General features: G+C 46.1%; 1 protein-coding gene across 2 annotated transcripts in view; it reads left to right on the top strand.

The window, feature by feature from the left end:
• Window positions 1–593: 593 nt before the first annotated feature.
• Window positions 594–27,150, top strand: part of focad (focadhesin) — a 47,835-nt gene continuing 21,278 nt past the window's right edge. For both annotated transcript variants that reach the window (XM_056442165.1, XM_056442164.1), the window contains exons 1-11: window positions 594–623; window positions 3,254–3,325; window positions 4,465–4,539; window positions 4,965–5,119; window positions 12,821–12,919; window positions 18,491–18,592; window positions 18,802–19,027; window positions 19,485–19,694; window positions 19,769–19,856; window positions 22,892–23,085; window positions 25,663–25,923. In XM_056442165.1, coding sequence (XP_056298140.1) covers window positions 3,269–3,325; window positions 4,465–4,539; window positions 4,965–5,119; window positions 12,821–12,919; window positions 18,491–18,592; window positions 18,802–19,027; window positions 19,485–19,694; window positions 19,769–19,856; window positions 22,892–23,085; window positions 25,663–25,923 — 1,467 coding nt within the window. In that variant the 5' untranslated portion in view covers window positions 594–623; window positions 3,254–3,268. The remainder of the gene's footprint in view (window positions 624–3,253; window positions 3,326–4,464; window positions 4,540–4,964; window positions 5,120–12,820; window positions 12,920–18,490; window positions 18,593–18,801; window positions 19,028–19,484; window positions 19,695–19,768; window positions 19,857–22,891; window positions 23,086–25,662; window positions 25,924–27,150) is intronic.

Raw genomic sequence — 27,150 nt, 5'->3', positions numbered from 1 at the left:
ATTGGTATTTCTTTTACAGTGTATTCGAGATGTTTAAACCCTTTGAAAGCAGTTACGCAACGGTTAATGTAGGACTGGTGTGATTAAAAGTGTTATTGTGACAACAATACATCAGAGTTTCAATAAACAAAACGGAGACAGAACTGTTCATGCTCTTTTGATGAATATATGGCATTAGACATGGACACGTGATTATTATTACCTTGCTACTTATATTGCGGTCTAATGTTTACAGTTATATCCTACTCAGGTCACCCTTGAAAATGTGATAAATAGGACTAACATAATTAGATACATTCATTAATAAAATGTACAAAATCATGGATGCAATAATAATTATATCTGAATTACGGGCATCGTCTCACTCTGTATGAACATCCCAGTCCATCTTTAATGGCAATACAATTACAGCTGTTTACACTGATAACAGACTATTCTACATACATATTTATATAAACCTTAACAATACAGTACAATCCTGATTGTAACTGTGAGGTTATTACAACATTATTTGCAGCGAAAGCTTATGTGCTGTGGGCGTGGGACTCCTCGCGCTCCGTTGATTTTGGTCCTCGCTGCACGCCGTAGTTACACGCGGGTTCGCGGGATGCTGCATGAATGAGGTAAAGTTATGGCAGCGACATGCACACGTTTCATTTACTTTGAACCGAGAGACTGAAACGCTTCAGTCCGCTGCGGGAGGGACGTCCACCCGGCCTCATTGTTACGAAGGCTGGGCGAGCTGAGTCTCTCCAGCTGTTGTGTTTATGACCCAATTGTAGCTCATATTAGCCTGTTCAGCTAGCAATAACTTCATTTACAAGCTGCTGTGTTGTCTTTAGTTTTATTATAACTACATAGATGTTTGTCTCACGCAGGTTTATTCTGGCTGGGTATGTTCGACACGTAGCCAGCATCCCACAACAGTAAAGAGCCCGTTGACAAATCTCTTCTTTATTTTCACAAACGTACCAGCAACATATTGAAACGCATAACACACTATACTGAAAGCATTTTCTGACATAGCAGAGGGATTCCTTTAATTTGTGTGAATAAATTTGATCTACCGATCGGCATGGTAAAAACCACTGAAAGCCGAAAGCAGCCACAAACTAACTGGTTGCTCAAACGCACCACAGCGGGTCACAGCCGTGACGTAAAGTAACTGTAAGGTGTCACGTGGTATGGGATCATTACACTTTATGTAACAGCTGTCCCACAGGACTGAATAAAGGGTCGCATTCTGTATGGCTTTCTGTTGGTACTTTCTATCTTCAGATGGCATGTAAAGCTCTTTGGTCAAATGACTGCTGGCTGCATAACACGGTTAAAGTATATTTATGTGCCACAGAAACAAGAATTGCTCTCAGTAAGCGATAAGAATTTGATATGTAACACCTTTTTATCAAGTGTCGAAGACAGTGAAAAGCATCCTTAAATAACGTGTTTTGACACTAAACAAATCCAAATCCCTCAAATAATTAATTAACTTTAAAAAATGGAAAAGTAGCATATTTATTTCACATTACATTTTGAGCAGCTGCAGGGTGCGATCATTTTTTATAAATAAATGATTAAAAAATGCATCATTAATTACTATGACTGTTGAATGAAACAGTAACTGACTTATTGCTTCATGTTCAAAATAAAACACTCGCCCAACCCTAATAAGATACCAGCTCTCACCCAATCACTTTTATTCAAACCTGATGTCATGTGTTTCTATTGTTTGATACCATATGAGGCCTTCAACGTGGCCGTGACAGAGTGAAAAGCCCATCAGAAGTCCCACGTGCCTGTGCGCTCTGCAGCGTCACTCAGTAAAGCCTCCGCGGGTCATTTCTAAAGCGCTGTTGGCTCAACACTGTCCACGCTTTGTCCTCCCTTCTATCGTAATGCAGACCTGGCACTACAGGCCAGCCCATATTGTTTTTCTCTACGGTACATACGCCGTAGAAACCACCGGAACAGTTTGATGCAGAAACCATCGACTTGTCTTTTAAACGAAAGAATAAACCAGCTCCTTCTCAATGACAGCTGTCCCTCAAACCGTGACGAGAGATGACAGAATCATTCTAATTAGAACAAGTCAACCTTTCACACACACTCCTATCAAACTCCTCACACTCATTTTAAAGACTGTTAAGCTAAAGATATTCAGATATTCCACTGTCGGCGGCATCATCGTCCACAAACGTCGATACATATTGTAATGCCGTAATCGTCAGCGTACAGCAGTACTCACCTGCCTCAGTGGGAACCAGTGGAGAGCGAGCAGGAGCCGGCTGGTGGAAAGTACAGCACGGCAGGCTGGCTTATCAGTGAGATAACAGCAGGGGGTGTGTTTGGGGAGGTGGGGTTGCAGAGGTCAGGCACATGAGGCTCCTGTTCCCTGTCTTTATAGTAATGTTAAACCATGTATCAGTTGACAGATATTTAACAGGGAAAAAGAGTTGAGAGTGGGAAAGGAGCTCAAATGTTCCCAGGTTGGACTTAAAAGCTGTAATCTTACCTGAAGGTATGTGTTCTTCATATTTGTAGATATTTGTTGCCTTTTTAATCCCCAGATATGTCAAATATAGCCTTTAAAAGCACTTGTGATGTGTGAAAGGACAACATTTTACTGATCAGACAACATCCAGCACAAGACACCAGAATGTGACTTAAAATACAATATATATGCTATAGAAACATTCTCAAGCATTAACGAGTGAAACTAGTTTTCAGAACTCGTCGTCTTTCTGAAATCAGTTTTGCATTTTAACTTAAAGAAGGAAATCCTTGAAGAACCATACTTTGATACCGAGCAGAACCACACGATGTATTTCCATAGCCGGCCCTATTCATAAGCTGATATCTGACATATTGACCTGTACGAGTGAACCTGCTGGAGAGCAGCTGTGGTCTGCGGCCTCCGACAGCCGGCGCTCAGCACCTGTACGGCGCGTCGCCCCCAGGACGCAACCCGAGAGGGTAAACTGATGACTTGTGAATAATTGAATGCAAAATGCTGTGGTGGCAACGGGGCCATCATTTAGTAACACATGCCCCCCCGATCGGATTTCAAAGGGGCACGGGCCCCTGAACACCTCCAAGCAGTGCGTGGCCCTGGAGTCGTCCTCCGCGCTCTGAAGCCCTTCGGTTCTGTTTCAAAGGCCGACTTCAACGCCACCTACACGTCATATCACTCCGCTCCGAACTGTCACTGAGCTCAGTTCACTTCCTCTAATGGAGTTTCCTTCTGCTCCATCAGGCTTGATGCGCAGGTATGACGGAGAGTTTGAAGCTCCGCTTTGACTTCCCCAGCCCCATCATACAAGCCCAGGTAAGCCACGCCTCGGCACACGTGAAAGTAGCAGCTGCCACATGTGGGGAGTTCAGCTCGGCAGACAGGTTTTCCTTTTCGAGGAAATACTCTCTTCAATTCAGTTAATTTTATAGAGCCCAATATCACAAATTACAAACTCCCCTCAGAGGGCTTTATAGTATGTACACATACGACATCCCTGACCTTTGACCTCACATGGGATCAGGAAAAACTCCCAAGAAATAGAAGAAGAAAAAACGTTCACAGGGAAAGACGCTATAACCCAATGAGACGTGAAGTTACAAAGACTTCAGGGAGGAAGCAGAGTTAGTAATGTGTGATGAAGAGATGAAAATTCATCCATACGGAGAGAGAGAAGAGGTGATAGGTGCTCGGTTTATCCTAAAACATCCATAAGAAGAGAGAGAAGAGGAGAGAGAAGAGAGAAGAGGAGAGAGGTGCTCAGTGTATCCTAAACATCCATAAGTAGAGAGAGGAGGAGAGTGTAACACCCGGTTCTGTTTCTCCTGTGTTCCGTGTCTCCTATGTGTCCTCTGTGTCTTCTCTGTCTTAATTGTTTAATTCCCTGCACCTGCCCTCAGCCACTCTTGTCTCGTTAGTCTGATGTCGTACACCTGTTTCCCCCCCTATATATTGTGTTAGTCTTTCCCTTGTCTGCTGTCGGATTGTCGTCTCTCGTTCCGTGTCTTTTCCCCGTCGTCCTGTCTGTCGTATCTGATCCTGTCTGCTTCCACCCTGACCGACGATCCTCTGCCTGCCCCTTTTGGACCTTGTTTTTTTGTAAACTGTTTTGCCTCATTAAAGAGTGCTTTTTTGTTATTTATATTGCGTCCAGCCTGTCTCTGCGCCTGAGCCTCACCCCGTCACAAAGACCTGACAGAGAGAGGTGCTCAGTGTATACTAACGCGTCCATAAGTAGAGAGAGGAGGAGAGAGAGGTGCTAAAGTTACATGATATATTCCATATTCCTACCGTCTGGTATCTTCGTCTTCATTTCTCATCCTCTCGTCTCACAAATAACGGCATTACCCGCTCCCCTTTCAGACCACCAGAAGTGATGTGTTTGATACCGTAGCGAGAGATTGGAAGAGAACCAATCGAGCGACCTCTCTAAAGGCCTGCTGTCTGTCTTCCAGGCGGTGAGACATCTTGTAGCCGCGGTGCTCAAAGAGATCGCAGTCAATGGGCAAATCACACAGTCCTCCACCCAGGTGAGTCCCTGCGGAGGCTGTGTTGCTGCTGCATGTGTACGTACTGTGTGGATCGCACCATGCGACTCAGTGGGGGTCAATAGAAACGGAACCAGCGAGCAGTCGTTGAAAGAAAGACGGAACATGAGATGGTTTCACAGGTTTGAGTTTATGCCCATTAAGGAGCATCACCGACCACTGGGAGCAGCAGCACCCAATACTTCTATTCATGTGTTCATTATTAATTCAACTATTCTGGATGACATTTAAGATTAATATGAAAACACATGTGCAACGTCCTCCACTCTGAATTGGGTGCGGTGTGTCTGGTGTTTGGAGTCATCTGCCCGGCCCTATATGGTATTCAGCACCTTCTTGACCATTGCATGGTGAGAGACCCGTTGGAGCGGAGTCTGGCTCCAGGTCTTGACTTGTGCCGTGTGTAGGGCCCGGCGCTGGAGGCCCTGTGGCAGCAGTGCTGCATCGACGGAGCTCTGGTGCGCTCGGCCTGCTGCGACGCCCTCGTGCTGCTGGTGGACCAGGGCCACGCTGACCTGCACCACGTGCTCAACAGCGTCCTCAACCTCCTGCCCTCGGCCAGGTACGCAGGGCACACGGCGGGGAGAGCCTCACTTGACCCCACATGCTTTCTTTTGACCTCGTGGGTGTTCTCTGCCTTCTTCTACCTCCCTGTGACTATTCTGCCAATGGTCAATGTCCTCCCAATTGACACACACCTGTTGCCCTCTGGGGTCAAGAAGGACCCCATCTGGTTTGACTGGTATTTAAGCGTAGATTATAAATGTTGAACACATTCTGTTTCACACCTCTCGTCTTACCTTGAAGATGCGGTTGGTCCGAGGTGACTCGTCTCTCTGCCTGGAGGGATGGAAGACTAGATCAATGCTTCATCTTTGACTGGGAATATTCTTCTATCGCCGATGGGTCCTCTTCCTCAAATTTGACCTCATCAGTTGATTCTTCCTCTTCATCGTCATAAGTGCAGTCCTCCACTTCATAGTCTTCCTCCATTTCAGCTTCAGATTCTTCTTCATGTTCGTCATGTTCCTTCACTTCTGAGACTTCTTCAGATTCTTCCTCATGTTCTTTCACTTCTGACTCTTCTTCGATTTCAGATTCAGATTCTTCCTCATGTTCTTCATGTTCCTTCCCTTCTGACTCTTCTTCCATTTCAGATTCTTCCTCATGTTCTTCATGTTCCTTCCCTTCTGACTCTTCTTCCATTTCAGATTCTTCCTCATGTTCTTCATGTTCCTTCACTTCATACTCTTCTTGCATTCCTGCAGCAGGTGATGTGGGGGCTTCTTCAGGGGAAGAAGTAGCATGTGGTCTGGATGTTGGATCTCTCACCTCATCATGATTGTTCTTCTGACCCTGAATCCTCCTCATCAGTTGATTCCTCCTCATGATGTTCAGTATTTTCCTCCTGGTCATTATTTCCCCCTTAATTCAAATGATCTCACCAGCCTCCTGTGCGGTATCGAGCTTCTGCTTCATTGTGCTGCCGGTCTCTCTCTAAAATGTGAAAAGCCCCACAGCTGAAAAAAAAACACCTGTTTGTTTGTAGTTATAACCTTTTATTGACCCCACACATTGACACTCTGCCCCCTTGCACCACTTTGTGCTGCCAGAGGACAACAGACCTGACGTAAATAAATCACCATAATGCAATCAAATTACTTGTAATGTATTACATGACATAACATTACATTACATTTAGCGGATGCTTTTATCCAAAGCGACTTACAATAAGTGCATCAACCATGAGTGCACACTATTATAATCAGCCTAGATTATTTTCAGACCATTTGATGAATACAAAATATATTTTGACAACACGAGGGTTAAGATGGGACTTGATCTCTCCATGTTGTACTTGTGTTTCTTAAGCAGGCTGCCACATAGTGAGACATCAGAATGCTCGTTAAGCAGAACACCTGCCAGATGCTGTGATGTCCTCACAATTCACAGCCTATAAGTGCATCCAAATTCAAGGTGTTGCTAATATCCTCAGTCATAATTCTATTTAAATATACAGTATATATAGTTTTTACGTTGATGTGTTCATGGGTGTGTCCTCTCTCGGGTGAGGTGCACCTTTTTGTCGACATGAGCCTTGATCTACCTCCAGAATCTTGTTCTGAAACTGAGCTCCATACGAGAGTCGGAGATCATCTCTGATTGAGGGATTGACTCAAGTTTCAAGTTTCAAGTTTTTATTGTCACATCACAGCAGTAGCAGACTAAAAAGAATAAGAATGAGAATAAACTATACAATATCCACACAGAAGAAAGTATTAACAATATATATATAAAACAATGTAATAGAATATACATCATGGCAATATATATATATATATAAAACAATGTAATAAAATATACACTTTTTTTGAGACTATATATATATATATATGTATATACAATATATATATACAATATATATATATATAAACAATGTAATAAAATATACACCATGGCCATAGATATTCACAGAATATGTTGTGGTATATAGTGTTAATGAGGGTCTCAGTCCTTGGTCAGCAGCCTGATGGCCTGACTTGATACTGCGGTATCGCCTCTGACGGTAGAAGGGTGAACAGTTTGTGGCCGGGGTGGTTATTGTCTTTCATCATCCGTTTGGCCCTGGCCACGCACCGCTTGGTGTATATGTCTCCACACGGCTCTCAACATGGCGGCGGCTGAGCTAACAGTGCAGACAGCGGCAACAGCGCTGCTTTATTTGTCTCAACCAGGCTGACGGAACCGCACCGTATTCACATGATGTGCCATTATGCAACATCGGCTAAGACAATCGCTTACTCATGGGATCCAGGGATGAGCTCACGTCGGCCGCAATAATCAGTAACAACTGAACACACACAAATCAGTTGATATCGATCTTTGCGCTTTCTGTTTTGGCTCCTTCCTCATGTGGAGAGTTTTTCTTGGTGGTTCTCTGTGTCCTGTCGGGGTTCAGATGGTCATGGAAAACCTGGAAAAGTCCTGGAATTTTAAAATGGTTATTTCCAGGCCTGAAAAAGTCCTGAAATAAAAATCCCAAAAGTCCTGGAAATTTGTTATATTCATGTTAATTTACGCTGAGTTTTAAATAATGAATATTCTTTTAAAAGAATGCCGTTCAAAATATAAGCCGGCATACCTTCTTTCATACTCACCCATTTGTGAAAAAGTGAACGCACCTTAACTTTTTAGTTTATTCTTTTTATCAAACTATTGTCTCTCATTCATTTGTGTCATTTAAGTTTATACTGTATGCTTTGGAATTTTCATTGTTAGTTTAAATACGATATTTTCTCACTTTTTCATGTTTTCACCGAGATTTCACAAAAGGTTTGGTCATGGAAATTTGGTTTAAAGTCCTGGAGACCCATTGGTCACCATGTGTATGACCCCTGTTCATTGGTCATGTGGATGACCCCTGTTCATTGGTCACCATGTGTATGACCCCTGTTTATTGGTCATGTGGATGACCCCTGTTCATTGGTCACCATGTGGATGAACCCTGTTCATTGGTCGCCATGTGGATGAACCCTGTTCATTGGTCGCCATGTGGATGAACCCTGTTCATTGGTCACCATGTGGATGAACCCTGTTCATTGGTCATGTGGATGAACCCTGTTCATTGGTCACCATGTGGATGAACCCTGTTCATTGGTCATGTGGATGACCCCTGTTCATTGGTCACCATGTGGATGAACCCTGTTCATTGGTCACCATGTGGATGAACCCTGTTCATTGGTCATGTGGATGACCCCTGTTCATTGGTCACCATGTGGATGAACCCTGTTCATTGGTCACCATGTGGATGAACCCTGTTCATTGGTCACCATGTGGATGAACCCTGTTCATTGGTCACCATGTGTATGATCCCTGTTCCTTGGTCACCATGTGGATGAACCCTGTTCATTGGTCACCATGTGTATGATCCCTGTTCATTGGTCACCATGTGGATGAACCCTGTTCATTGGTCACCATGTGTATGATCCCTGTTCATTGGTCACCATGTGGATGACCCCTGTTCATTGGTCACCATGTGGATGAACCCTGTTTATTGGTCATGTGGATGAACCCTGTTCATTGGTCGCCATGTGGATGAACCCTGTTCATTGGTCACCATGTGGATGAACCCTGTTTATTGGTCATGTGGATGACCCCTGTTCATAGGTCGCCATGTGGATGAACCCTGTTCATTGATCATGTGGATGAACCCTGTTTATTGGTCATGTGGATGACCCCTGTTCATTGGTCACCATGTGGATGAACCCTGTTTATTGGTCATGTGGATGACCCCTGTTCATTGGTCGCCATGTGGATGAACCCTGTTTATTGGTCATGTGGATGACCCCTGTTTATTGGTCATGTGGATGAACCCTGTTCATTGGTCACCATGTGGATGACCCCTGTTCATTGGTCACCATGTGGATGAACCCTCTGAATTGGTCATGTGGATGAACCCTGTTTATTGGTCATGTGGATGACCCCTGTTCATTGGTCACCATGTGGATGAACCCTGTTTATTGGTCATGTGGATGAACCCTGTTCATTGGTCGCCATGTGGATGAACCCTGTTCATTGGTCACCATGTGGATGAACCCTGTTTATTGGTCATGTGGATGACCCCTGTTCATAGGTCGCCATGTGGATGAACCCTGTTTATTGCTCATGTGGATGACCCCTGTTCATTGGTCGCCATGTGGATGAACCCTGTTTATTGGTCATGTGGATGACCCCTGTTTATTGGTCATGTGGATGAACCCTGTTCATTGGTCACCATGTGGATGACCCCTGTTCATTGGTCACCATGTGGATGAACCCTCTGAATTGGTCATGTGGATGAACCCTGTTTATTGGTCATGTGGATGACCCCTGTTCATTGGTCACCATGTGGATGAACCCTGTTCATTGGTCACCATGTGGATGCACCCTGTTTATTGGTCATGTGGATGACCCCTATTCATTGGTCGCCATGTGGATGAACCCTGTTCATTGGTCACCATGTGGATGAACCCTGTTTATTGGTCATGTGGATGACCCCTGTTCATAGGTCGCCATGTGGATGAACCCTGTTCATTGATCATGTGGATGAACCCTGTTTATTGGTCATGTGGATGACCCCTGTTCATTGGTCGCCATGTGGATGAACCCTGTTTATTGGTCATGTGGATGACCCCTGTTTATTGGTCATGTGGATGAACCCTGTTCATTGGTCACCATGTGGATGACCCCTGTTCATTGGTCACCATGTGGATGAACCCTCTGAATTGGTCATGTGGATGAACCCTGTTTATTGGTCATGTGGATGACCCCTGTTCATTGGTCACCATGTGGATGAACCCTGTTCATTGGTCACCATGTGGATGCACCCTGTTTATTGGTCATGTGGATGACCCCTATTCATTGGTCGCCATGTGGATGAACCCTGTTCATTGGTCACCATGTGGATGAACCCTGTTTATTGGTCATGTGGATGACCCCTGTTCATAGGTCGCCATGTGGATGAACCCTGTTCATTGGTCACCATGTGGATGAACCCTGTTTATTGGTCATGTGGATGACCCCTGTTCATTGGTCGCCATGTGGATGACCCCTGTTCATTGGTCGCCATGTGGATGAACCCTGTTCATTGGTCACCATGTGGATGAACCCTGTTCATTGGTCACCATGTGGATGAACACTGTTCATTGGTCATGTGGATGACCCCTGTTCATTGGTCATGTGGATGAACCCTGTTCATAGGTCACCATGTGGATGAACCCTGTTCATTGGTCACCATGTGGATGAACCCTGTTCATTGGTCATGTGGATGACCCCTGTTCATTGGTCACCATGTGGATGAACCCTGTTCATTGGTCATGTGGATGATCCCTGTTCATTGGTCATGTCTATGTACCCTGTTCATTGGTCACCATGTGGATGACCCCTGTTCATTGGTCATGTGTATGTACCCTGTTCATTGGTCATGTGGATGACCCCTGTTCATTGGTCACCATGTGGATGAACCCTGTTTATTGGTCATGTGGATAACCCCTGTTCATAGGTCGCCATGTGGATGAACCCTGTTCATTGATCATGTGGATGACCCCTGTTCATTGGTCGCCATGTGGATGAACCCTGTTTATTGGTCATGTGGATGAACCCTGTTCATTGGTCACCATGTGGATGAACCCTCTGAATTGGTCATGTGGATGAACCCTGTTTATTGGTCATGTGGATGACCCCTGTTCATTGGTCACCATGTGGATGAACCCTGTTCATTGGTCACCATGTGGATGCACCCTGCTTATTGGTCATGTGGATGACCCCTATTCATTGGTCGCCATGTGGATGAACCCTGTTCATTGGTCACCATGTGGATGAACCCTGTTTATTGGTCATGTGGATGACCCCTGTTCATAGGTCGCCATGTGGATGAACCCTGTTCATTGGTCACCATGTGGATGAACCCTGTTTATTGGTCATGTGGATGACCCCTGTTCATTGGTCACCATGTGGATGACCCCTGTTCATTGGTCGCCATGTGGATGAACCCTGTTCATTGGTCACCATGTGGATGAACACTGTTCATTGGTCATGTGGATGACCCCTGTTCATTGGTCATGTGGATGAACCCTGTTCATAGGTCACCATGTGGATGAACCCTGTTCATTGGTCACCATGTGGATGAACCCTGTTCATTGGTCATGTGGATGACCCCTGTTCATTGGTCATGTGTATGTACCCTGTTCATTGGTCATGTGGATGAACCCTGTTCATTGGTCATGTGGATGATCCCTGTTCATTGGTCATGTCTATGTACCCTGTTCATTGGTCACCATGTGGATGACCCCTGTTCATTGGTCATGTGTATGTACCCTGTTCATTGGTCATGTGGATGACCCCTGTTCATTGGTCACCATGTGTATGACCCCTGTTCATTGGTCACCATGTGGATGACCCCTGTTCATTGGTCATGTGTATGTACCCTGTTCATTGGTCATGTGGATGACCCCTGTTCATTGGTCACCATGTGGATGAACCCTGTTTATTGGTCATGTGGATGACCCCTGTTCATAGGTCGCCATGTGGATGAACCCTGTTCATTGATCATGTGGATGAACCCTGTTTATTGGTCATGTGGATGACCCCTGTTCATTGGTCGCCATGTGGATGAACCCTGTTTATTGGTCATGTGGATGACCCCTGTTTATTGGTCATGTGGATGAACCCTGTTCATTGGTCACCATGTGGATGACCCCTGTTCATTGGTCACCATGTGGATGAACCCTCTGAATTGGTCATGTGGATGAACCCTGTTTATTGGTCATGTGGATGACCCCTGTTCATTGGTCACCATGTGGATGAACCCTGTTCATTGGTCACCATGTGGATGCACCCTGTTTATTGGTCATGTGGATGACCCCTATTCATTGGTCGCCATGTGGATGAACCCTGTTCATTGGTCACCATGTGGATGAACCCTGTTTATTGGTCATGTGGATGACCCCTGTTCATTGGTCGCCATGTGGATGACCCCTGTTCATTGGTCGCCATGTGGATGAACCCTGTTCATTGGTCACCATGTGGATGACCCCTGTTCATTGGTCACCATGTGGATGAACCCTGTTTATTGGTCATGTGGATGACCCCTGTTCATTGGTCGCCATGTGGATGACCCCTGTTCATTGGTCGCCATGTGGATGAACCCTGTTCATTGGTCACCATGTGGATGAACCCTGTTCATTGGTCGCCATGTGGATGACCCCTGTTCATTGGTCGCCATGTGGATGAACCCTGTTCATTGGTCACCATGTGGATGAACACTGTTCATTGGTCATGTGGATGACCCCTGTTCATTGGTCATGTGGATGAACCCTGTTCATAGGTCACCATGTGGATGAACCCTGTTCATAGGTCACCATGTGGATGAACCCTGTTCATTGGTCACCATGTGGATGAACCCTGTTCATTGGTCATGTGGATGACCCCTGTTCATTGGTCATGTGTATGTACCCTGTTCATTGGTCATGTGTATGTACCCTGTTCATTGGTCATGTGTATGTACCCTGTTCATTGGTCACCATGTGGATGATCCCTGTTCATTGGTCATGTCTATGTACCCTGTTCATTGGTCATGTGGATGAACCCTGTTCATTGGTCATGTGTATGACCCCTGTTCATTGGTCATGTGTATGTACCCTGTTCATTGGTCACCATGTGTATGTACCCTGTTCATTGGTCACCATGTGGATGACCCCTGCTTCTGTTTGTGACCCGTGAACAGAAATGTCCAGGGGTTGATGAAGGTCATCGGGCGGCTGCTCCAGATGCAGGCCGACCGCAGAGACGGAGACGCGCCCTTCACCTGCCCTTACTCCATCAGGTCCGTCTCTCTCACACAACACACGGCATGCGTAGTTAAACACGTCTTCATCTTTGCATGTGACTGCTGTGTATCAGAGGTCTACTTCATATGGAGCAGAGGACTCTGGACCAGTGGCGGCTCGTCCATAGGGGGCGCTAGGGCGCCGCCCCTCTTAAAATTTTGAGATGAAAAAAAGAGAAGAAGAAGAAAAAAAATCCTGTCAAAAAACATTATATGCCAAATCATTTAAATAGTAAATATACCGTGTTGACGCGCTAAATGTGTGTGGGAGACCGTCAGCCTGTCAACAACCACTTAAGTTAATGTGAAAAAATATAATATATCGCCATTATCACGGAGAGAAGCCCCTCCCCTTTTCCGAGGCGATCTAACGTGTGTGTACGGCATCGATACAACATTTCAGTCGTTTCGCCAAGGACGGCTTCACATTGGCGGATGAAACGGGAATCTTGGGTCGCAAAAATGTGCGCACGCGATTGGACCCGCATGTTCCCTCAGCCCATAGAGCAGTGTTGCCAGGTCCGCGGCTTTTCTGCGGAATCGGGCCACTTTTAGGACCTTTTAATGCTGGTGGCATACTAAACATATGTTGTTACTTTGTAGATATTACAATACATTTGGCAATGATAGCAATGCTGTTGGACTTTAAAAGCAGTGTATATGGTTTGGCACGGGCATATTTTGAGTTCTGATATTGGGCTGGTTGTGTCACACAGACCTGGCAACCCTGCTGCCCAGAGCTCCACGGAGGTACGCTAGCAACATAGCTAGCAGAAGCTTTATGTTAGTATGGCGTCGGCGACTGAAAACTGGTATCTCTACACCAAACACCTTTCAATCGACGGTCAGATATTGACAAGAAGAGGCTGAAAGAGTTGGGACCCGAACATCCGGATTTAAAAATTCTGCAGCAAAGCGCTGACCGCGGGAGGACGTACACCCGGAGGTTCTCCTCTAGCCGATATGCTAACCGGAGCTGGTTAGCTGAATGCTCCATGAGTAATTCGTTTTTTGTTTCCCCTGTCTGTTATTCCAAAGTCCTGGGACTGAAACTCTCTGGACTACAACGGGGTGAGGGATCTACAGAGCTTCAGACAAGTGTAAAGCACGAATCTTGCCGCAGTTATCTAGCTCAGAGCATGGAGCTAACTTGCTAACAGCATGAAGCTAACCCTGTTTGCAGAGCAGCAGAAGGAGACCGAACTGGCATCGAAAACACAACAGAGAAGTTCTGAAAAACAGACACATTCCCTCCAGAATAATGGAAACAGGCTGGTCACAGACATGATTGACTTTAACCAGAGAGTTATTGAGAAGTTTGCCAACTTTAAAGAGATGAGGCTACTTGTCTTTACAGTAGTGGCTCTACTCTGTCCCCAATGTAACATGTGATCTCTTTCTGACTCTATTCTGGTCTGAACCTCTTTCATGTGAGGGTGAAACTCTTTTATTTTGCAAACCTCTGAAACTCAACCCAATGTTCCTTAAAGCTGCTCTGAACCTCTCATGCCCAAAGTCACAGTGTGTTGATAGTTGTTATTGGACAGTGTTGAGCACGCTGTGTTCTTGAAATAAAGCTTTGTGTTCTACTATATTCTACTCAAAACCTTGTTTCTTCTCATTGTTGAGTGCTATTTAAACTGCGCCCCCCCCCCCCAAAAAAATTCACCAGCCGCCACTGCTCTGGACTGTAGGTTGGGCTCCTGTCGGCCTCCTATTGATCTCTCAGAGGGTCGTCTGTTCGATCCCTGGCTCCACTAGCCCATGTCGATGTGTCCTTGGGCAAGGCACTTGACCGTAAACATCTCCTGTGAGCATGTTAGCTACTGTGGAACCTGAGCCCCTCCCATCAGTGTGTGAATGTTCCCAGAGAGATAGCCGAGTGTGTTATTCTTATTAATACCATTAACAAATCTGCTGTTTTGGGTGCAGTTTGGTTTATTTGCTGTTTGTCAAACTTTGGCATTTAAAAAAAAAAATTACGAAATCTCAGTGAAGAGGAAGGTGAAAGTTACTTTTGACACTTTTGATAAGAGGAAGGTCTTGATTTGATAATGCTGACGATGCAGTTCCTATTCAGAGGAGGACCAGTCCTCTGGAGTTCAGCTCCGTCAAAGCGGTTGAATGTCCCCAGGCAGATAGAGTGCCTGCTCCTCCTCCTCCTCCTCTGCCAGGACCCTGGGGCCTCCTTAATCAGTTACAGCGGGCGATAAAAAGACTGTGGTGCTTTTTTCTTCTTTTTCCTTCCTCCCTCCCGCTCTCCATATACCTCACTCCCTCTTAACCTCTCTTTCTCCACATTGCTATCCCTCCTCCTCGCCTCCTCCCCATTGTCCTCTTCTGTCTCTCTCCGTCTTCGTGGCTGTCTGCGTCTGCCTGGCGGCCGGCACCTCCCCGGTGGGAAGATGAATGTGCCGGGGCCAGCAGGGCGGCGCCGTTGGCCCGGCGCTCCGGCCCTCCATTGGCCGCCGAGGCCCGGCACCGCTGGGCAACTGTAAGTGCTGCGGGATTAATGGAGGATGCACACTGTGGCATCCATTGGCGACCGTCTGCTCGCCGCAATCTGCCACAAAGACTCTGAGCCACTTCGCCCCCCCAGCAGGACCAGGGAGGGTTCAGGGCTCTGGTCTGCCACAACACCATGATCATTATGGGATGGCTGGCTGGAGTGGAGTCTGTCCTGGATGTCCCCTGCAGGCTTTCTGCCTGCTCAGGTGATACGCAGTCCGTGTTGCACTCACACTGAGGGGTGCTGATGGGGGCTGAACAGACGGAGAGAAGGTCTCAGACAGGAAGTGGACTGATCTGAGATCATCTCAGTCGTTGGTTATCAGAGAACTGAGGAGCACGGTTCTGATTGATGAACTCACTTGTTGTCAGTGCTCTCTGGTGGACAACAAGGATGTAACTGGGACCCTGTTTCTGGGGCTCCAGACACGAGTCGGCCTGTCCAGCACAGACCTGAACAAAATGTAGTGAAATATAGCAAAAAGCTGCACAAGCTAATTGCATGTTAACTTTATACACTGGCAATTCAATTGAGTTCAGTTAATTGTGTATAGCCCATATCACAAATCACAAAGTTGCCTCAAAGGGCTTAACAATCTGTACAAATAGACATCCCTGACCTTTGACCTCACATCGGATCCCGAAAAACTCCCAAGAAATAGAAAAAAACCTTTCAGAGGGGGAAAAAAGGTAAGAACCCTTCAGGAGAGCAACAGAGGAGGATCCCTCTCCAGGATGGACAGAAGATGATGTCATGTGACCAGATGAACATTCAATGCATATGACAGACATTATGAATAATTAGTCGTAGGCATGGACCACGATCCAGGGGGGGTATCAGCAAAAACAAACAGAACATCTGTGTAATGACATAACAATATATCAAATGCATATCTGATAATGGTAAATTAAGATAATTTCAGATCTGCCCAAACTTGACTCGTATCAGAACGACTGGGAACAACAACTATAATCATAAAGCAGTTTTGTTTTACATTCAGTTAGGGTTTGACCCTATGCTCTTCTTTCTCTTGTCTCTTATGTCTTATTTCACTGAATGAAAGGTGATTTTAAAGTGAATAAAAGATCCCGTTGGTCGGGTAACACTCGTGCCGCTCTGATGCCGGTGTCTAAATGTAGACTAGATGAACCATCAGCATGCTTCTCTTGAGGAACCAGAGCTTCCTGGCCTCAGCCGGGCATGTTGAGTGAGGAGAATTGAGTATATTTGTGAGGAAGCTGTCGTATATCAGAATCAGAATCAGAATCAGAAACAGGTTTATTGCCAAAGAATGAATGTTTTCACAAACAAACGAGGAATTTTTTTTGGTGGAAGGTGCAACATTTGGACATGACAAACATTATCTCTTAAAGGGGTTTCTGAGGGCTGACGTCGCCGTCGTGACGTTTGCCTGCCGTGATGCTCTCCGGTGGTTAATGAGGCAAAGCCAGACTTCTTCTCGGATGTCGGTGGAACCGGCGGACGTTCCCCAGGAAGCTGAGTACCTGGTCCATCTGTCTGCCAGCACTCTGATTCACCGGTGAACTTGGAGTTGAACTAAGAGGAGGCCGGTCTCTGCCTCGACTTCCTGCCGCTCCCTTTGTGGGACGCTGATGGATGGGAGACTCGGGGAGCCCGAGGAGCAGAGCTGAGATGGTCGGACAGATTAGAGTATGTAGAGGAGGGGGGGGGGGGGCTGTAGTCCATGTCGGGGCCTCGCTCCAGGCTGCCCACATGCACAGACATGCTCAGCTCAGTCTCTGAACTTCCTTCCTCCACGTAGACGTGATGGATGGACGGCGTGGGTTAAGTGCTGTCGAGTTGACCTCCGGCCTGTCTGTGGGCTTCACCTTGGAGGTGACCCCAGTGTTTTGTCTGGTCTTAATGGGTTTGTGAATGACAGAGTAATGGAGGCTGTTGGGGCCAGGTGGAGGACGGGACCCCGAGAGGCTTTAAACTGCTGTTTTACTCCCACAAGCAGAAGGCATCATTTGAATATGAGAGATGCAGCTCCTATGGATGGATGTATATGAGGAAAAAATGATTTGACCGTGCCGGTGAGCGACTATAGCTTCAGACACTGAGGTCGGCAAAGTTTTCAATTCAGTTTATTTGTATAGCCCATTTTCACAAATTACAAATTAGTCTCGGAGTGCTTTACAATCTGTACACATAGACATCCCTGCCCCAAAACCTCACATCGGACCAGGAAAAACTCCCAAATAACCCTTCAGGGGGAAAAAAGGGAAGAAACCTTCAGGAGAGCAACAGAGGAGGATCCCTCTCCAGGATGGACAGAACAATAGATGTCATGTGTACAGAAGGAATCATTACACACAAATTAAAACACAGTAACAACACAATCAATGAATATGACAGTGTGTGAATAGTTGGTAGTCGGCATATTTCACAATCCAGACCTCCACGATCCATCAGGCAGGAGGAGTGGGCGGAGTCTCAGCAGGGCCATGGCATAGTTGGTAGTAGGCATATTCCACGATCCAAAGTGCACAGATCTATGATGGGTCAAAGGTCAGCTGTCAGGAGAAGAAGCTCTACACTGTATCAGGGTGTGCCGGCCGGCCGGCTTCACAGATCATGGACCCTGACAGCACCATGACCTCCACTGCGTCTCAAGGTCGTAAACACGGCCGTACAGAAAGGGCTTTCAGTCGGTGAGGATCACACGGTTCCTTTTGGTCTTATTTGTGCACCGGTCCGTTTGTGAGACGGCTTCTCTCTAGTTGACTCGTTTCAGGGGTCACACGTCTTTCATATCTGTAATTTAATAGATGAATGTAATAGTTTGGACCTTCAGTACATCACTGCAGCAGCTCCACCAGTAGAACATAGTTCTCACGGTGTCGGGAAGGGAATTGAAACCTTCTCTGTGCAGTCAAGAGGACGGGACTGTGAAACTAAATCATGTGCTTTTGGCAAATAGTGAGAACTAAGCAGCATCGGGAAGTCTGCAAACCACAGAAAAGCCACCAGATCGTGACGGTGATTACCCGGAGCGCCTAACATCTGTGTCACATCTGCGTGGCGTTGTCTTGCAGGAGCAGCCCTCACCCATTCATCACCGCGCTGGAGAACCGCGCGGACTGCTGGGCCGCGCTGCTGCTGGAGATTGATGACTTCATCGGCCAGGCGGCTGACAGGTGAGCACGGCCTTGAACCCCCCCCCCCCCCCCACACACACACACACACTGCTACATGAATTCTAAAGCCATCTGTGGCGAGCACCCCATCCCGTGACTCATCTCACCACCGTCAGCTGTTGAAATGACGATGACAGATGAACACACACACACTCACACTCACACATCTTTCTGACATCGGATGTTTCCGTTTCCTCGTGTATCTGCAGGAGTGGACCGGCCTATGTCGCCATGCTGGCCCCCTTCCTGCGGTACCTGTACTGTGAGCCTCACAGACAGCCGCAGCACGCCCTGCTCCGCCTCCGCCTCCTCAGGGTGCTGGTGCCCGTACGCCCGGGGGAAGCTGGGTCCGCCCTCCAGGACCAGGAACACACCTGCTGCCCGGTCTCTGACGGCCTGCTGCGCTGCCTCTGTGAGCTGGTGCCACACATGCAGGTGACTCACTGGCTCTGGGCCACGGAGCGGGAGAGATCAGCGTCAGATTGAAGATTGAATTCAAAGGGAGACCATGTGACTTTGAAAAGAAGGAACAGTGAATGAAAAGTTAAGAACATGCAAAAAAATACAAAATGATGTATGAAGTGCATTGAAATTAATCACAACTCATTTAGTTCAATGATCATGAACAATTAGATTCTCCTTTAAAGCTTATGTGTAGAATATGAACTTTAATATGACGTCAACGATCATCTCAGTTACGACGTAGTGGAGTTATTTCTATCTGTGAGATTTGATTTTCGAGGAAGTGTCAATAACAGACACCAGGGCAAACAGCAGCCACACTAACTAACCAGCCTCATGACGAGGTGAAGATGTTCTCGCCTCACAAAGTGGAGATCTGCGTCTTCTCGGGATCTCTTTGTGAGTCTCCGTGGTCCTCTCTCTGTGTCAGGTGGACAGCGTGGAGGCCGTGATGGAGCTGTGTGGCTTCGCCGACGCTCTGCTCCCGGGTCTCGTCCCGCCCCCGGAGCGGCGCTGGCGGGCCGAGAGCGGCGTGCTGCTGCTGCAGCTGCTGGTCGCCTGCCAGCGCTGCCTGCAGCTGGACGGAGACTGCCGCCCTCTTCTCGGCGTGCTGCGCCGGCTGCTGCCCGCCGGCCGACAGGTGACCGGGCGACGCGGCTACGTGCGAGTTCATCGTCTGTAGCGCGTCTTAACCGCCACTGTTTCTGCTTGCAGGCCCTGCCATTGGACGAGCTGCTGATGGGCGTGGCCATGCTCATGCTAGAGGGGCCTGCAGCTCAGCAGAGCAGCCTGCTCAGTCTGGGTAAAAACCTCCTTTAGTCCATCTGGTCACGGTGCTTCTTCAGCGTCAGTGGACCCACAATGCATCATGGGCACTATCTTTAGATTCCTCCACCTCCTTCCTTTGAGACTGAACACGGGCTGCTCCACTACCGCTGCCTCCATCTGTCAGCTAGTGTCAATGTGTGACTGGTGAACCCCATTACTCTACAACATTAACTACGAACTAACTAACTAGCTAATTAGCTAACTTACTATCTTATTAGTTAGCTTGCTAGCTGGCCAAGTATAAATCTTACAATCTATCTAACTAACTATAACTATCTAATTATCTATCTAACTATGTCTAACTATATATCTATCTAACTAACTAGAACAATCTATCAAAGTAACTATATATCTATCAAACTAACTATCTATTTATCTTTCTATCTATCTAACTAACTATCTATATCTAACTATCTAACTATCTATTTATATCTAACTAACTATCTAACTATCTATATATAACTCTATCTACCTATATGTATAATAATAATGTAGATTTATCTATATATTGATCTGACTATCTAACTAACTATAAATAACTATCTAACTATATATAACAATATATTTATCTATCTAACTAACCATAACTAACTATCTAACTATATATAACTATATATTTATCTATATAACTAACTATCTAACTATATATTAGGGCTGTCAATCGATTAAAAAAAATTAACTAATTAATCGCACAGTTTGAAATTGCGATTAATTAATCGCGATTAATCGCGATTAATAGCAATTAAAAGTTAAAAGTTAAAAGTTCATTCTTTTTAAAGACAAAACTTCACACAGAGCTGTGTTTTCAAAGAGGCTCCTACATATACAGTGCCAGCGAGGTATTTAATATCGTGGATGATAAATTGTTTCTTCAGTGAAACATCAGATTAGTTTTTTTTTAAAAAGTATATTGAGACCCCATTGGTCCTGTCATCTTTAACATTGAACACAGCAGAACCAGTGGCCTTGGTAACTGACTGACATTCAAATATGTCCTGTTCACCCTCTGGAGGCTGGGGGCATTTTATACATTTTACAAAACAAAACAAAATTCACCGTTTAACCCTTGTGTTGCCTTCGGGTCATTTTGACCCGAATCAATATTACACCCTCCTGCCGCCTTCGGGTTAATTTGACCCCATTCAATGTTTAATGTCGGTGTTCTTTCGGTAGTCAACAAACAAACATAAAGTGCCTCACACTTAAACTTGGAAAACAATATTAATTCTAATAATTTTCTGGAGGTTTTAATTGCTGGCGTCAAATTGAACCCAAAGGGTAAAATATGTTAGTAAATATAAAGGTAACAGGAGGGTGAAACATTGAATCGGGTCAAAATGACCCACAGGCGGGGGGAGGGTTAAATATTTAATCGGGTCAAAATGACCCGAAGGCAACACAAGGGTTAAAAGTGTTTCTCTTCTTTTTAAAGACAAAACTTCACACAGAGCTGTGTTTTCAAAGAGGTTCCTACATATAAAGTGCCAGCGAGGTATTTAATATCGTGGATGATAAATTGTTTCTTCAGTGAAACATCAGATTAGTAAAAAAAGAAGTATATTGAGACCCCATTGGTCCTGTCATCTTTAACACTGAACACAGCAGAACCAGTGGCCTTGGTAACTGACTGACATTCACATATGTCACGTTAACCCTCTGGAGGCTGGGGGCATTTTATACATTTTACAAAATAAATTAAATTCACCGTTTAAAGTCTTTTGCATGTGACACACCCCCACGTGTTATACATCAAACATTCCAGAACAATCTCAGCTCTGAAATGAGCCTCATTGTCCTCGCGCCGTGTCCTCTGGTTCTCTGACTGACAGGCTGCTAAATGAGCCTAACCTGTGAGGTGGGAGGTCCTTTGTGATTTACTGAGTGTTCATTGGTTTTTTTTCCCCCGAAATGTTGACAGACAAACGGATTGACCAATCACGGTGAAGGTTTCGTGACGAGTTCTTCTTCCGTCACCCGACACGTCGCCCCTCTGTTCCTCCGTGTATCAGAGAGGGAGACGGGAGGAAGGAGGAGCAGAAGGAAACCCGACTGATTCATCCACGAGTTAAACTGTCAAACCGTACTGCTGCGGTAAAAAAAAAAAAAAAAAACTTGCGTTAATTGCGTTAAAATATTTTAGTGCGTTAACGCGGCCAAATTAATCGCATAGATTAACGCGTTAACGCTGACAGCCCTACTATATATATAACTATATCTATCTAACTAACTATAACTAACTATCTAACTATATATATAACTATATATTTATCTATCTCACGAACTATAACTATCTAACTAACCGATGAGGTGTTGAGGGCTGAGTGGAGCTGCTGAGCCACTTCATACATCCTCTCCCTGTTGGTTAGATGCTGCCTTCATGTCTGAATGCCGTGAAAAGCACTCGATGAATTAAATGCATTTCTGTTATTATTATTCATCTGCCCTCATGAGCAGGAGCTTCCCTTAGAAACGACCGTCTGCTCTCACCACGTCACGTCCAGACACTTCATTTGGAGATTATTCTCATACAACTACCGTGTGTGTTTCTATTATCTCACACGGAACATGAGGCGTCACACGTCGCCATGCTGCCGGGAAGCAGAGCTCAACCAGCTCCGACTTTAATGCATTCCTTTTGATTTGGTGACTGAACATTTAAACCGTGTCCACAGACCAGAAGGCGACGCACGTGAAGAGTGAATCGTATCTATTCATTTTAAATTCACCTCTAACTTCATGACTATAACTAATGACATGGATCCCTTTTGAACTCCCATAATTGCATTCATACTTCTATGTTCTGTTTCAGAACATTGACTCTATTAATCTTATACATGAGCCAGAATACATGTTGGTTTTTCCATCCAGGAAATAAAGAAGGCACCACGGTCGCCGACAGAACCATTTACCTTTAACTGGATGAACTGGGGCGAAGACAGTGTGATTTATTCATACTTTAATTCCTCATGGATGATGTAACCTTCATGGAGGTGTGTTCTCCTCTCCCAGCCCTGAGTCTGATCCCTGAGGGGGCGGAGCCAGCGCCGTGGCTGAGTCCAGTCCTGGTTCTTCCGGTGCTGCAGCTGCTGTCCTGCTCCGAGCTGACGGAGCCGCTGGCCGACCGGCGGACGCACCGCCTCAACCAGGACCTGGCCCGCCGGCTGCTGCTGCGCGTCAGCAGGGAGGCGGAGCAACCCACACAGGTAACACCGTCAGCAGGGAGGCGGAGCAACTCACACAGGTAACACCGTCAGCAGGGAGGCGGAGCAACCCACACAGGTAACACCGTCAGCAGAGAGGCGGAGCAACCCACACAGGTAACACCGTCAGCAGAGAGGCGGAGCAACCCACACAGGTAACACCGTCAGCAGGGAGGCGGAGCAACCCACTCAGGTAACACCGTCAGCAGGGAGGCGGAGCAACCCACACAGGTAACACCGTCAGCAGAGAGGCGGAGCAACCCACACAGGTAACACCGTCAGCAGGGAGGCGGAGCAACCCACTCAGGTAACACCGTCAGCAGGGAGGCGGAGCAACTCACACAGGTAACACCGTCAGCAGGGAGGCGGAGCAACCCACACAGGTAACACCGTCAGCAGAGAGGCGGAGCAACCCACACAGGTAACACCGTCAGCAGGAGGCGAAACCCACTCAGGTAACACCGTCAGCAGGGAGGCGGAGCAACTCACACAGGTAACACCGTCAGCAGGGAGGCGGAGCAACCCACACAGGTAACACCGTCAGCAGAGAGGCGGAGCAACCCACACAGGTAACACCGTCAGCAGGGAGGCGGAGCAACCCACTCAGGTAACACCGTCAGCAGGGAGGCGGAGCAACCCACACAGGTAACACCGTCAGCAGAGAGGCGGAGCAACCCACACAGGTAACACCGTCAGCAGGGAGGCGGAGCAACCCACTCAGGTAACACCGTCAGCAGGGAGGCGGAGCAACCCACTCAGGTAACACCGTCAGCAGGGAGGCGGAGCAACCCTCACAGGTAACACCGTCAGCAGAGAGGCGGAGCAACCCACACAGGTAACACCGTCAGCAGGGAGGCGGAGCAACCCACACAGGTAACACCGTCAGCAGGCTTGTAAGTCAGCGTTTTTTAGGCTTTTCACCGAAAACGTCTTTTATTTCTACGAGAACGCGCAGGAAGCCCCCTCGCCCGGTTACTGCTTCACTGCTTCAGGCAACACATTTAAAATGTCATGTTCCAATCACTGAGAGCACTTTCAGTTTCTTCTCATGGATCCCCCCCCCCCCCCCCCGCCCCCACATGTAACTGAGTCGCGGCCCTGGACACCGGCTCACATTTACAGAGATGAAACGCAGCGAGAGACGGAAGAAGAAACGCACCCCGAACGTTGTTGTTTACTTCCAATGATGACAAGCGTCTGTGTACCTAGAAAAGCGCTACAGAAGTCTGAATTATTATTATTATTATGACCAATTCAAATAAACGTATAATTAGAAGGTCTCTTTTTTTTCTTTTTTCTTTACTTTTTTTTCTTTTCATCAAAACAGAGTAATCCTTGACATCCAAATAAATAAACACAACAAAACAAACAGCACACATCCAACAGTAGATTGTATCCAGAGTCTCGCCCACTGCGAGTACAGAATCTCCACACACACATCCACCTCAACCTACACCTACACACAACCATCAATACACACCCACACACAACCATCAATACACACCTACACACAACCATCAATACACACCTACACACAACCATCAATACACACCTACACACAACCATCAATACACACACATACACACAACCATCAATACAGACCTACACACAACCATCAATACACACCCACACACAACCATCAATACACACCCACACACAACCATCAATACACACCTACACACAACCATCAATACACACTATCAATACACACCTACACACAACCATCAATACACACCCACACACAACCATCAATACACACCTACACACAACCATCAATACACACCTACACACAACCATCAATACACACCTACACACAACCATCAATACACACCCACACACAACCATCAATACACACACACAACCATCAATACACCTACACACAACCATCAATACACACCTACACACAACCATCAATATACATACACCTACACACAACCATCAATATACACCTACACCTACACACAACCATCAATACACACCTACACACAACCATCAATACACACCTACACACAACCATCAATACACACCTACACACAACCATCAATACACACCTACACACAACCATCAATACACACCTACACACAACCATCAATATACACCTACACACCTACACACAACCATCAATACACACCTACACACAACCATCAATACACACCTACACACACCCATCAATACACACCTACACACAACCATCAATATACACCTACACACCTACACACAACCATCAATACACACCTACACACAACCATCAATATACACATACACACCTACACACAACCATCAATATACACATACACACCTACACACAACCATCAATACACACCTACACACAACCATCAATATACACATACACACCTACACACAACCATCAATACACACCTACACACAACCATCAATATACACACCTACACACAGCCATCCATATCCCCCCCCTCCCACATCTATATCCTTCTCCACTCCTACATTAGATAACTCGGTCACCTGTGACTTTGTGTTGGAATGAAACGCATCAGTTCTGTGTTGATGTGTTTTCTCCTCATGGATTTGAGTGCCTGACGGGTCGATGTTTCTCCTCCTCAGGCCGGTCCCTCGTTGGCTCTCCCTCTCAGCTCCTGGTACAGCGAGCTCAGCGTGGCTCTGTCCACGCTGCGTAAGGCGGCGAGCGACCCGGCGGCCGCGGCCGACTGGCTGCTGTCGGTCAGCGCGGCGCTGTCGTCCAGCCACAGCCGGCTCGGCCCCCTGGCCCTGGTCGTGGCCCACCTCGTCATCACGGGGCGGGAGGACGTCTGCCAGCTGGCCCTGAAGGCCGGCCAGGCCCTGGCCGCCGCCGACCCCGGCCAGGTAGAACAAGTCCAAACTAAAATATTATATTATACACACTACCGTTCGCAGGTGTGTAGAGGCCCATCTCCAGTGTTCTAATGGTACATTGTGTTATCGCCTTAGAAGACTAACAGAGCGGTATAAAACCCGTTGAAAACCCTTTTGATGTGAGCGCAGCTGAAAACAGTTATGCTGGTGAGAGAAGCTATCAAACTATTTTTAACCTTGTCAATGTCTTGACTATATTGTATATTCATTTTGCAAATTATTTAATGAATAATTGAGTTTTCATGGAAAACCCCAAATTGGCTCGGTGACCTCAAACTTCTGAACGCTCGTGTTCATTTCACCTCAAGGAACAAGTGAAGCTCGCCTTCTTTTTGTGAAGGGAGACACTTCCCCAGTTGTTACTTACAGTATTTTTTCTTTATTGCAAGTTTTATGTATTTAAGTATTATCTTATTAAGTGTGCTAATTTGCGTACATTAACAGAACATAAATCTGAACATTGGATAAAGCCAGGTTCAGAATGATTGCCTACATTTTTAACCATATTAAAGTTAAAGGTTTTTACGAAGAGAATATTGCAATATTTTTTTTATCAGAAAAAAAGAAACTCCGAAAAAAAAAATGTTTTTAAATCATCAGAATTTTAGTAATTTTATGTTTTATATTTATGTATAAATCTGTAAGTTAACATATTTGAGAAGGGCAGATATTTTAACCATGACTCTTTCCCACTTGATTGACATAAAGATAATAAATATTTGTATTCCAATTTTTAAAATAAGGTATTAACACATTTGTGGTGATTTTCGAAAAAATCTAGAGACCCAAATAGACAAATTAATAAAATAAACATCTGGAAGAAGACTGTTAATAATACAACCTGCAGATGTTTCACATTGAAAGCTTATTACTCTTAAAGGGACGGAATCTGCCCATTGTGCCACTGGAAGTCTTTTATTTTGAAATGTCTGTGCAGGAAGTCTTGTTATCAATTGTGCAAATAAGTTAAAGTACAGCTCAAGGCGGCCTGTTCCCACAAAGCGGTTCCCTCTGCACCTGTTTATAGAACCCTAATAGAACCAACGGCCACATATGAGGAGTAATTCAACCAAACCGGGCCGTCGTCTTGATTCTCCTCCTCGGGTGTTCAAATGGAAAGCAACAGAGTAAATGTTCAGAAAAGCTACTGGGCTCTCTGCAGTCGCATGAAGAGGGCGGTTTAAATTGACGGAGCCC

Source organism: Pseudoliparis swirei, chromosome 21 (genome assembly GCF_029220125.1).
Source record: "Pseudoliparis swirei isolate HS2019 ecotype Mariana Trench chromosome 21, NWPU_hadal_v1, whole genome shotgun sequence".
Taxonomy (NCBI): domain Eukaryota; kingdom Metazoa; phylum Chordata; class Actinopteri; order Perciformes; family Liparidae; genus Pseudoliparis; species Pseudoliparis swirei.
The sequence above is the reverse complement of the archived record's forward strand: the minus strand, read 5'-3'. Positions and strand labels throughout refer to the sequence as shown.